Source organism: Thunnus maccoyii, chromosome 4 (assembly GCF_910596095.1).
Source record: "Thunnus maccoyii chromosome 4, fThuMac1.1, whole genome shotgun sequence".
NCBI classification, from domain to species: domain Eukaryota; kingdom Metazoa; phylum Chordata; class Actinopteri; order Scombriformes; family Scombridae; genus Thunnus; species Thunnus maccoyii.
In genome coordinates this window covers 7658655-7672465 of record NC_056536.1, presented here as the reverse complement: position 1 = coordinate 7672465, position 13811 = coordinate 7658655, and the positions used below count along the sequence as shown (strand labels likewise).

Below are 13811 nucleotides of genomic sequence, written 5' to 3'. Positions count from 1 at the left end.
GCCCTAAAAGTTATTAAAACATTGGGTCAGTTTTTTTCAATATCAAAGTATTAACCTATCAACATTAAGAGAATATTTTATTTATAATGTACTAATAAAACTAATGGTTTGTTTTCCTTTTCTCACCCAATTTTTCATAAAGAAAGGTGGGTGTCGTCAATGAGTGGTGGAAATGAACCTGTTAGCTTATTCTTTAGTAAAATAGGCTACGTTTGCTCCCCAACATTAGTTAATTAATATCTTCACAGAAAATTCTGAGTGTTAACATTTTGCTCTGCTTTTAGCTGACATTGAATCAATGCAAGCAAACCTTTAGCAATCTATTCATACTAAATCAGTTGTCCCTGCCCCTGCCTGGTGCCATGCAGCTTCAGGCTCAACAGCCCTGTCTCCCCATCACCATACCCCCACCAATGAAACAGCCCTACTTCCAACTGAAGAAGGAGATCAGCAGCATTGTGTTAAATGACATGTCAGTTGGTATAATTGCAGAGGGTCTGTGGGAATTTCTTTTTTTATTATTATGAAAGAAAAGAAAAATGATTAAATCTTTTTCAATGATAAGAATTCAAACACTGTAATTGTTATTTTCACATAATGAAAATAAAGAAACACAGCCTATAGTCTGTATTGGGTGTTGGACAGTTTGAAGCACTGAGTGACTCAGTCTGTATTAAAGTGACTGCCAATGTTAAAATAATACCTTCAAGTCATTTTGCCAAGGTACAGTATGTCTACATGGCTTTGATGCAGACTGAAATATGATTGGTTACTGACATCTAGTGGTGGTGATACCCAACTGCAGGTAATTTGGGTCAATATTCTGCAGGATTCAGCGCTGTTTAATGTTTTCTGTGCCGCATGCAGTTAATTTGAATCAACATAATGGTAGTGACTGAAATTTTGGTTATGGTGTTATTACAAATGGTATTATATTATAGGATATATTTAAGTTATATTTATTTTAAATTATTCATTAATGTTAAGAGAATTTTCCATTCAAGAATGTTACCATTGAGGTTACATTTAGACTGTAAAAGATGGCATTTAGCACACTTATCAAATAATGAGTTCTACTGTATGCAGACTGTTGCATGCATGCATGCATGTCTAATTGTTCCTCACTTACTTTTGCCAATTTTAAGTGCTTAAGTGCTTAAACACAAAACATGTAGCCTATATTTTCTGGTATTTAGCATGACATGAATCCACAAATCTTTTAACACCTAATCCTTAAAATTACATCATTAAACCAATCAGTCAATTTATACATTGGAGTTCCCCCCACTAGTGGTTCAACTATCGGCTCTGCCTCTATTGTATAGTAAAAGTTGTAAAACCCTAATCAAATAGCATAAGAGCCGCATAAACAACATTGCATTGCTATGCAGTGATAAGCTGTATAGTGATTAGTGAATAGTGATTATTTATTTTTTTACTGAACCTGAATAATGAAAATAATGTGAATTTAAACTGCTGATATTATGAGTAGAGCTGATGATTAGGCCTTAGGGAATATCTTTCAGGCTGTTTGTTAAGGATTGTTGTGGGATTGGGTGATATGACAATAAATACCATGAGACAATAAAGATTTGTCTACCTCCAGAGATTTCACTTTACTGTTTAGGTAACTATCCCATCAACATATCTGGTTGTATAAGGACATTCCAGTAAAATGCTGCAAATGAATGAATAGGACTGAATCACGGCAATGTTGGATTTACAAGGCTTGATCAGTGAGATGGTGTACCTTGACTTGTCAGGTATTTAGTTCCTTGGATTATCCACACACATACATACTCATCTGGGAAACTGGGTCAGACCTATAGGTTGAAATTACTGAAATAGAAATTCTGTATTAAATATCTTTAAGTCAACATTTAACCAGAAAAGACTAATTAATCGACTATGTCTATGAAAATGGTACCAATACACCAGCTAACAGCTGAAAATGTGCTCATTTATCTACAGGGAGAAGCCTTGATACAGAGTTTCTGATTCAGTGTACTACACTTTCAAATGTAAAAATAAAATCCACTGGTACGTGATGAATTGTAAAACCTTTGTAGAAAAGTTTTAATTAGTCCAGTACTTCCAGTACCTATCAGCCTCCATTGCACTGTTTATTTATGATTAGCAAATGTTGGCATGCTAACATGCTAAATTAAGATCATGAACATGGTAAACATTAGGCTATATCTACTAAACATCAGCATGCTAGCACTGTCGCTGTGAGAATGTTGGCATGCTGACATAGCTGAAAGCACCACTATTCCTAGGTACAGCCTGACAGAACTGTTAGCGCTGCCTACGCTCACCAGATGAAAGTAGAACCTTTTTAAGGTACAGTTAATTATCATAAAGTGATTTATAGGTATTCATAGTGCACTTCCATAAAGTTGATGATAGACAAGAAAAGACTTGTCAAAAGCAACGTTTAATCCCTGGTCTAGGCCAAGCTCCAAAAATACTGGATCCTATACTTCCCATAATGCAACTTGATAACATCTTTCAGTAGACCCTCTCTGCCTGGTAAATGACCAATTCAAATTCAATGCCCCCAGCTTGTAACAAAGGCCTCCAGTAAAAAAAACTGTAGTTTTCAACCCCAAGCTGACCCAAGTGATGTCACTTGAGTATTTTTCTCACACTAGAAAAAGCTGATGCAGAGCCACAGAAGACTTAATGCAACTGCTTTCACTCCCGATGAGTGACGTAAAATTAGTGGAGTACCCCCTTAAAAAAATCTATTCATCAGAATATTTAGCCCTAATCTTAGTTGTTGATGTTAGTTTGTCATATAGCAAAAAAAAAAAAAAAGTATTAACAAAATTATTAAAGAACTTTATTGCAAGCTCATGTTAAAATTCAATAGTGGTCACCAAACATGACATAATACATTTGCTCTGAGAGGATAACAGTAAAAGACCAGCTGTAAGCCTGTGAGGATCCTTTCAATAGAGGGCAGCAAAGACCAGCTTATAAAAAGGTAACAGTCTTAAAATGCAAACAGCATGTCTGTATACTGTACGCTATTAATTCTCATACTTACATGACTCTAGATTAATAAATATAAACAATGGATCTACCAATACAAGACCTCTTTCAGCTACACACAATGTAACATATGCAGCACCTCCGTTGGTCTGTTTGTAATTTCTTGAACGTTTAAAGCAATCCCTGAATCTCCTGTTATTAAAGGGCCACACGATAACCTTCCCTCCTTGTGCACACAAGTATCCAATGTTATCAAATGTGCTGATAAGGAAGTAATGTAGGTGTAAGACATACTTATTCATTATAAATGTAAATCAGATGTTCTCTTTTCTTTAGCAGGATTTGAAAAAATGCTGGTTTGGGCATGAGGCCCACATATGGTGCAAAGCGGTCTGCAAAACAAGCCACATAAAACATCCAACAACCTCAACATGCCCTGCTCTGTATCAAAACAGACCTAAAAAATATCTTTACCTTACGCTTGCATCTTTAAACTGAAGCATTATACATTTACTACATGTGTAAACCAGATGAGACAATAGAAATGGAAAAGCAAATAGTCCTCTGTGTTGCAGATTGGAGCAGTCAACATGTGGCCATATTGTCCCAGACCACTCTTAAGTCTCTATGGCTTCCACATGAGTGCTCAGTAAGCCAAACCACACATCTCTCCTGGATAATATCCACAGAGGGGAGAGGCACTCAAAAGAATTATGGATGAAAGTCAGCATTCTTCTAGTCATCATCCCTCCATGTTTGGTAAGGTGCACTTGCAGTTCAGAGGCGCTATGATCGGTAGCCATAAGCTCTTGCGTCTGAAGGGCAGAAGGAGAAAACAGCTGATATGACATCAATATTTATACAGTTTGAACACTGACATCATACAACAAATGAGATTAATCTGGAGTCATAACTGTGTCCAACATAAACATGTTTCTGTTAACTCAAATTACAATAAAATAATAATTACAATAACATATTTCCTGACTTACTTCTAGTCTAGTCTTTTCCTTTAGCACCACCATGAGGTTGACATTTCTCATACTATTGCGTAGATTGCCATAAAATTTTGGTAAAAACAATTTTTAATCCCAGTGTCCAATATACTTTGACTCATGACCAAATAGCTACAAAACTAATGACTAACATGCCACACAAAGTTAGCACATCATGTTTACATCTCGCTCAAAGCCGAGCTGTGTATGAGTACAGTCTCACAGAGCCGCAAGCATGGCTGTAGACTCTTAGTCTTGTTTAAACATAAGTTTCCCTTGCTTTGAGCACTACAAAAAAAATAAATTTATCTCATTTGTGTGGACATGGAGGCATGAGAATCACAGAGACGGATACCTCAAAACCTGGACAATAAAACCAAAACTATCTGCATGGCTAGTTAGTTTCAAATGAGATTTTTTAAAATAATTTTGGGAAATTGAGCCTTTAATGGAATTGTTAAACATTTATGGAAATACTCTTATTTGCTTTCCTTCTGGGAGTTAGATGAGAAGATCGAGGAAGCAATTAGCTTAAAGAGAGGAAACAGCTTTTAACTTTGGAAAAGGCCAGGCTAGCTGTTTTTCCTCCTGCCAGTTTTTATGCTGAGCTAGGCTGATTGCCTCCTGGCTTTAGCTGTGTGCTAAATGCACAAACTTGAGAGTGGTATATACATATGTTCAGAAAGAAAGCATACAGGGATTTCAGGCATACAGTATTTCCCAAACTGTTGAACTATTGCTTTAAACAGCAACTCCACTACAAATTCACTTCATGATCTGTCACCACTGACCTGAGTCAAACTGTGCTGTGCAACACAGTCCCTCTCCCCGAGCTGTCTTGTAAATGGGTGACACACACACCCTAGCCGATGGGGGGAGGTGTGTGAGGCGCGTTGACAGAGAGTCGGGTGGCAAATAGAGGGAGGAGCGCTGGGCAGGGTCAGAGCTTTGCTGTCCTTCCCAGGTGAGCCAGTAACCCCTCAAACCGGCCATACTGCCCTTCCAGTCGACCTGCACTGAGTCACTACCCACTGTGGTCAACTGAAGGTCTGCCAGGGCTGGAGTCACTGGAAAGAGAGACCACAGAGTATCATATTTAGTTGGAGTATTAGAAAGAAGAGGATATGAATGTAGTGGAAAAATAGAGACTAGAGGAACTGCTTCAATAGAACTTGTACAGTAATTGTATTGTTTGGCTCTAGCTCAGCTAGCAGCTCCGAACTGCACTTGGAGTAGTAAAACCTGAATCCTGAATGGGACTGATAGTAATTATCTGAAATTTAAGAGACAGAAAGGACTATGCTGTGTAGGATTAGGATTAGCGTGCAGCAAACTGATCCTTCATCACTGAGTTTGACTGTTTTTTCCTCATATAGCTCACCTTCCTGAGTACACACTTTGACAGACATTGCCTTCTCCTTGCCCGAGGCGTGCCGGGCGCTAACAGTGACCAAGTAGGTGGTATCTGGTTGGAGGTTCTTGAGGAGTGTGGAGTTTTGTGTTCGGCCCACTGTGACAGCGTGGAGCTTGCCCCTGGGCAGGGCAGAGTATTCGATGTAGTAACTTGTGACCGTCTCTGGCTGAAGAGGACCCCAACTCACTCGAACACTGGTTTGCCCTGACTCAGAGACCGTTACCACAGCTGGACTCAGCAGCTCTGGTGGGAGAGTGCGGAGACAAGAAAAAACACTGAGCCAGTAAAAGACAATATGACAAAAATAACAAACTACGGCTGCAACCCATGATCATTTTCAACATTGATTAAAAAATTTTTTTATAAAATTTGAAATAATTGTTCCAAGACCCCAAGGAGAGATCTCCAAATTGATTCAAAACTCCAAAATATTCAATTTACAATTAAATACAACAGATTAAAGGAATTTGAGAAGCTGGAACAGTTAAATGTTTCTACTGCAGCAAAGGATGTCAGTAGCAAAGTAAGTGTAAAGTTATGGTTTATGACACATTGTGTATATGGGATATAACCCAACCTGGTTTTGTTGTGAAGGTGACAGAGAGAGTATTAAATGCTTGTTCATTGGACTCCGGAGTCAGTGTGACGTTATAGGTGGTGTCAGGCTTCAGGCCTGTTAGCTTGACAGTGCTGGAATCTGCAGATTGGGTGAGTCTCTGGTAATGACTCCCACCGGTGCTCGGACTGGTCCCAGTTCCACCTCCTGCACCACCTCCTGCTCCTCTTGATGGAAGCGGACCGAAGCGGATCTCATAGTAGCCTGTCAGACTGGACAGAACGGGTCGCCACTGGAGCGTGGCAGAGTTGGTGGAGACGTCTTTGACATTGATTCGCTCAGCTCGGATGATCTCTGTTGAAGGCGGGATGAAGAAGATTGAAGTAACTGTGCGGGTCTGTCAGAGTTAAGGAAGAAGTTATCATTTTGCAAAGAAAGAGACAGGATGGTGACAGGGAAGAGAACAAGACAGAGTGCTAAAAATGCCTTGGCTTCAGACAGCCACCCACATAGACAGACAGACTTGGGTTTCTGAAAACATTCATAACCCTTGCAATAAGACAACTGGAAATAGCCAGCCCAGTTAGGCCCTGCAGCAAAATAACAGACTTCACAGAGGCATTGATATTTGCAATAGGATCCATTTCTCCTTGTCTTACACAACCCTTATTTATACTATGCATCATGTCTTACAGCTGCAGTATATACTGTGTAATTGCTGAGGTGTCCCTTGTGAGTGTTATGGCAGTTACCTAATCTGGAGAAATGGGTAACCCCCCCAGTCTATATATATAAATATATATATGTATCATGTCTGGCATAGTGTTGGGGGATGCAGTAAGGGAAGTTGAATCATTAATCCATTAATAGACCGCCCTATCTCGTTACAGAGACTCTTACACACGCACACAGACATGCTCACTGTCCATGATTCCTATTTAGCTTCACTGTCTACAGGAGCATATGTGGAATTAGGGAGAAGCACAGAGACATATAACACACCTGTGTATGAGTGGCAGGCAACTAGTGTGATTGTAGCTGTTTGAATGAGGGAGTTTCTCAAAGCTACTGAAAGACATGGGTAATGCAGATGTAATGTTACTGTTATCTATAGCTCCTTTTTGAGCCTTGATTTTTAAAAGGTCAGTTTGCCTAAATCATGAAAACTATTTTCTCAGTTACTTCTAGTGGTATCCACCCTTGCATATAGTTTTGTTTTTATGTGCCGAAGTTTTGTTGCTGCTCAAAACTTGAAAAAAAAAAAAAAAAAGTGTGTCTATCCAAAGCAATGTCCTGGGACTATGTCTTGGATCAAAAGGTTTGTGGATTACCCAAAGTAACCATGTCATTACACATTGCTTTTAAGTTTTTTAAAGCTTTGAGTGACAGGAACAAAAATCAATTTAATTACTGCATTATAAAGAGGTGCCAGCAGAAAAACCCAGACACAGAAACCCAAAGGTATATTGTAATGAAACTACCCAGAAATGTATGTGATAAATACTACTGATAAATTGTGATAAATAATACTAATCCTAGAAATTACAGTTAGACCAGCATGGGGTGACCTGGAATTATGCTAAAGATAACATAATCAACTACTGGTATTTACACATCCAACATTAGCATTCATTTGGAGTCGTGTTTATGGCCACCTGGTACATATAAGTCCTTGGCCTCCACCAACACCAAAGCAAATATCTCACTTGTTAGAGGCTTGATAGAAATGCTTGAATATGTTTACCAGCTGTTTGCTAACATTGTCTGTGTGCTGATTAGCTCTGGGCACGTCGTGTATAGTGGTTTTATCCATTATTTTCACTAAAACACCAGGAAACAAGGTTGATAATAACCGTGAGATTAAACCAAAACAGTAAATTTGGTAAAATAATAATAAATTGATGAATTACATCAAATGATGCCATAAAAACACTAAGTATAAAAAATATATATTATTAATTATATATTAATTATTATAAAAGCTAGTTAACAATTAGATTTCATTATTCTGTCTTTAAATGAAAAAATAATGATTCTGTCTTAAAGGAATCTGTGGAGGAATCTGTACCAATAGCCACATCCATTTTAAAAAGGATTAAAAAGTATTAGTTTTGGTATTCTGTATTACTTATGTGTCTGACGATCACAATCCATCTCATAATTCATTTGTTTACTTCTTTAATGTAGTTTTTAATTGGAGATATCTTTAATTTTAAAGGTCCAATAAATTACATTGAGCCTCACTGGATGTCAACAAACAACTATATGCTATGTATAGATAGTGGAGTAATGGCGACCTGAGCAGTGAATGAAGTCACACTCCCTCTGTGTGTGTTGTTATCCAACCTTCTCTGTTCTTTGTTTTGGTAGCTGCACCGGCCGCACGTGCATGTTAGTGCATGTGAGTCCCTCTGTGTCTTCCACATCCATTTCAAAGATGACGGCCGTGTCACAAACTTTCTAAAATTACAGCTAAACAGTGCATTAAAATATGTTTCTGAAAACATTTGAGGCAAGACATAGGCAATGCAGTAACAGAATCTTGATCCATATATGATCAGCACTTCCTAGTTTGAAAGTTTGATCTGAGTTTTGTGAGTTGTCGGCTTTCTTTTTTTTTTCCAACTTTGTTGACTAAACAACACACGTTTGTTTTGGTCTGACATGTTGGTGCTATAGTACGACATCTAGTGGCTGATTGTCGTATACTGCAACTTAAAGACAGGTAAGCATAAAATTGAAGTCCAACCCACTGAGCAGTATCTTGACATACTAGTAAATTGAATAACAAAATTTTTAAAAAGTATTTTTAATCCATTTTAAAATGTTAGAAAAATATGAATTCATTTGATTATTAATGAACAAAAGGAACAAAAACAAAAAACAAAAAAACAGTAATTATTCTGGTAACACACTCCAGACCCCATATCTACTTTAAACCTCAAGAATCACCTATGCCATACTTACCAATGATGGCATCCCGCAGGTCCTCTGTGATGATACTCATATCATCGATGTCCACAAAGTACAGGTGGTTTTCAATCGGTGGAGTCACCACTTGCCTGAACACCTGATAGTTACCATGCCCAGTGGAGGCCACCAGCACAGCCACGCCCTCTTCCCGCAGCTCGGCCATTGGTCCAATCACATCGCCTGGTTTTACCCCATCTGTCAACCACACCAGCACTCTCGGGAGCCCCGGCCGGGCCCCACCTGCTGCTCCGGGTCTCAGCACCCGGTCCCTTGCCATTCTCAGCGCCTCTACTGTGTTGGTGTCCCCCCTGAGAGGTTTGATGCTCCTCAAAGCCCCCTGGAGACCACTTTGGGTGGTGTAGGTGTCAAAGCCAAACTCAAGGCGTGGTTGGGTCCCCACCTGCAGAAGCCCTACCCTCACCTGATCCTCTCCCAGTGAGAAGGGGAGGAGGAGTTCAGACAGGAAGGAGAGCATGTGCGAGTGCTCGTAGGATGACACGCTGCCTGAGGAATCCACTAAGAAGAGGACGTCACCCTCGCAGCAGTTCAGCACTGTGGAGAAACAATAAAGATCAATACGATTGTCCATTTGTCTTGTGATGCTGATGCTCCCTCTATGATTCCTTTTTACTCCAACAACTTTTTCCACAAATCCCCTCTCATGCTTCATGACACAAACACTTGCACACACACACACTTGGAATCTTCCTCCCTTGCTCCGTCCACTTCCTTGGAACAACACAGTCATATAGTCATTACAACATTTATTTAGGGGATATGGTCAACATAAAAGCAAGTCCAAAGCAAGAAAGAAACAAATAATTACAGTGAAGATAAGAAGAAATCAAAAGAAACAGAGGAAATACAAAATGATGCTTACGATAACTTCAGATGGATAAAAGGGATTCTGAGCCAAACTGTTTTTTTCCTACCCAATTTTCCATATTTCATGACTGAAGTAAAGTTAAAAGTGAATGCCAAGACTGAAGGCTGGGGAGGGGTGTTGGGGGGTGGAGGGGGGGGAACAGTAGCTGCTGGATATTAGTGGTAAAGGAGGAGGGAGTGGAGAAAGGAGGTGGGACAAGGGGAAATAAAAGGCGTTAAAAGGAAAGGAGTGGGGGGGTTGTACTGGCAGTTCCATGCGAGAGACGAGGAGGAATGTTGGATGGCCATATACAGAGCAGAGAGGGAAAGAAAGAGGCAGCAGCAATAGAGACAGAATCTAAAAGCAATATTTAGTTGCAGATCTTCAGATTGTGCACTCATCCAAAGAAAAACACTCACTGTTAAAATCACAAAACCAAGATTAAGGAGAGAAGAAAAATAAATGTGAGAGACACATATAGTGAGAGATAATTGCCTCTGGAACATTCTGGCTTATTAAGAATGCAATTACAGGCAAACACCTTGACACCTTTGGAAACGTGAATGTGTAACACATGAGATGAGGTTTTGATAAGACTCGGAGGTGTCGAAAGCTGAGAGGGCAGCAAGGCATGTGTACACACACAACTCAAACATGAACACACACATGAAGACATGCACACTTGCTGCCTTTTTCTCCATCAGCCTAAAGAATTCCTTACATATGCCTTGTTTGGACTTAGGGGAGAGGGGGCCTCTCTGTATCATGGCCCCCCTACCTCTACCTTTGTGCAGGTATGTCTTTATCTGAAACCCTATTTTGACGTTTGGAGATAACTGTTTCACTGTTTATCTAGAGAAAAGACAGGTTTAATGCAGTCTGCTGCTATCGTACATGCGGTAAATCTGATTTATTGGTGGACTATTAGCAGTTGAGCGATGTGATGGTGGAAAAATGAAGCGTGAAACCTCACGAGGCCCCAGTAAAACACTACGGGAGCAGAGTGGGTCTCGCAACCTGTTGAACACATGGGTACAAGATGAGTCCAACATAGGCCTGCACAATATAGGGTTTGCGTGCTGGATGCGCATTAGTGTAAAGCGCATTTGAGGACCAAACACAAGATAAGACAAACATAAACATGAGGTGTGCTGCTGAAGATTAGAGGAATTTCGATTTGTAAGCACATCATGCCCAGAAGACTTCAACAACAGAAAAAGAGACACCAAAATAAACAGTCACAACCTTAGTTTCTCTTAAATACCCATTCTTGATCCTTAATTACTGACTTAATTACTCATAATTACCATTAAATTGGGAAAAACATATCTTGTTTTTCTGTGTTTGTGACTTGTGGGGAGATCTTTATTGGACAAGGATGAAAGTATTAACAGCAAGTGCACCTATAAAAAGCCCCAATTACTGTAAGCTAAGTTGGTTCAGACCCATCAAGTCTCTATTAATGGAAATAGCAAAGTGACAGCATCTTACTCACTGTCTGACAGTCATAAAGAGGCCGACAGACTAACTGGTGTCACCACTAAGTTTGGCCTGTCAGACACTTAATGATCATGAGCTATACCACAGGTGCGTAAAGGCATCGCTGAGATAACAGCTGATGGCATTTGTTTTTCTGTGTTAGTGACACAATATTAGAATCTGTAGTTATTTATCAAAACGGGTGAGAATTGGCATGTGAATTTGTGTAAACACAGCCGAAAAACCGAAGAGGTTACAATGCCTCACTGTCAGTAAACTCTGTAAAAGTGTAAAATGAAGAAACTTCAAAAACAGCCTAAACAAACATTTTATTAAATCTCAGTGACCCTCATATGAGATTTTCATCATTAGGTATGATTGAGTGCATCATTTACAGTTGTGTGTTGATGTGGAAAGTGCAGGTCAGAGCTGTCATTCTTGGTCTTATTACTTTAATTAATTAAATATCAATACATTTTGATCTGGAGAGGGCTTTGTCCTCTCCTAGGAAACCACAGCTGCAAGGCCAAGAAATGTCATCAACAGACAATAATATGGAAATTAAGCTCTTTCTTGTGCTATATGAGGAGCCCCTAAAGCCTTCTGTTGGATGCCTGGGTGGTCCCTGCATGGGATTTCATCAACTGACAATTCAATACCTGGAGTCATGCCATTTCACTGAGAACACTGGTGTAATATCAACCCCACCCTGGTATACCCTGAGCCCAGACAGCCCCTCCACCTCCGCTAGCAGCATCAGTTCCCAGTAGCTCATATTATTTGCCTTTAAAGCTTTTAAACTGACTTTATATTGATTAAATTCTTTGGGACAAAGTTGTCTAATAACTGACTAGATATTTAAGTCCCCACAATACAATAAAGGAGAGTTTCATTCCATAATGTTTGATCATATTGTTTCAGCCATAGTTTAAAAATTGACTTCTGCCACATGTTTCTCTATCATAATGCTAAGAAAGGTAAATTTGGCTTCCACTGGATGAATTCATCTGAGGGGGCTTACCTGCTTCAGGTGGGGGGTTCTGTGTAGCCGACGGCCGCAGGAGCGAACACAACAGCATCCATGTAAACAGCACGAGGCTCTCCATCACTGTAAGCAATGTTTATACTCAGTTCCACTGACGCAAATTAAAACACAAATGTTACGGGGTCTTGAGTCGACCCTATATATCCACCACAGCCCGGAGGAGCGCGCTCCAAGTCAGTAAATCACAGTCAAAGCATAATTTATAGGAGTCACATCAAGCCCGGGTCTTTATTTTGCTTCTCGTCTTTCTTCTTTGCTGAGCATGATCTACCTCTCGGAAGCTGGAGACTCTGGAAGTTAAACTTCAACTAAACCAAACTGAAAACTTAAGCCCGTGTGCGCAAGGTCCGGACGCTCCCCGTCAATGCAAATGCGCCTCGCTCGCGCTCTGGGCACGTGTATCAAGCACGCGAGAATAAATGCAAGCTTTTCAGACTTCCAAAATAAACTCTCATCGCTTAGACTATTTTCTTTTCTTCAACAAAGCTGTAAAATGGTCTCACGTTTTCTGCGAGGGACCAACTCGGATTGAATTGAATTTACAGTTCATAGAAATATGAGATACTTACTAATGTCAACCAGCCCATCATGTGTTTCATGTATTATACTGATAAAATGACTAATAATATAAATAAACCCAGCCTTTAGTCAGGTGGAAGAAATATTTAGAACTTTTACTAAGTAAAAACAGTAAATACCACAAAACGTGAGAAGTACTGTATTATCAACAAAATGTTGTTAAAGTATCAGTAGAAATTTTTGCTTCGTTATGTTTATTACTATTATGATTATGATTATTTATGCATTAACCTGTAAGCATGATTTTATTGTTGTCTGGGTAGATTGTGGAACTCATTCTCACTGCTTTACTCACTGTTGACTCACTGTTTAATCTGACCATGCATGATAAACTGATCACATGCTTTATTACTCTGACATTACTCTGCAAAGTAACTACAGCTGTCACATAAATGCTGTTACAGTATTTTCCTCTAAAATGTATTGCAGTAAAAGTGTAAAGTAGCATAAAATAGAAAATACTCAAGAAATACTCGAGTATAAGTATAATACATTATAATTTAAGTATTAGTACCTCAAATGTTACTCAAGCACAGTTTTTAGTTAACTGCCACCAACTGTGTTCAGTAGATGTAAACAAGTTTCAGTTGTAAATGAAATCAAATGCAGGGACTTTACCATAGCAGCACATACACCCCTGACACAGAGATCACAAACATTTAATGTCTGCTTATTGGAAGAACAAAGCAATCAGAGTAATAATAATAATAATGATAATAAAAGCCCCCACTAAAATGGCAAACACAAGTGGGCCTTTAGTTTGAAAGTAAAGCTGCTTAAACTTCCCTCTGGCGACTTCTGTCAAGCTTGACACACCTCTCTGTCTTATGTACCTCACTCCTCCCTACTCCCTCCAGTCTCCCCAGTAACTCAGAATAGTAAATAGGGCTGTGTTCACCATCCAGGCG

General features: G+C 39.4%; 1 protein-coding gene across 1 annotated transcript; it reads right to left on the bottom strand.

Moving 5' to 3' along the window:
- Positions 1-2823: 2823 nt before the first annotated feature.
- Positions 2824-12717, bottom strand: vwa1 (von Willebrand factor A domain containing 1). Its single transcript, XM_042410393.1, has 6 exons — positions 12301-12717; positions 8930-9487; positions 5984-6316; positions 5374-5649; positions 4784-5059; positions 2824-3812 (listed from the first exon to the last, which is right to left on the bottom strand). The coding sequence occupies exons 1-6, from the start codon at positions 12383-12385 to the stop codon at positions 3784-3786; spliced, it is 1557 nt and encodes a 518-aa protein (XP_042266327.1). The 5' UTR covers positions 12386-12717; the 3' UTR covers positions 2824-3783.
- Between the last annotated feature and the right edge of the window lie 1094 nt (positions 12718-13811).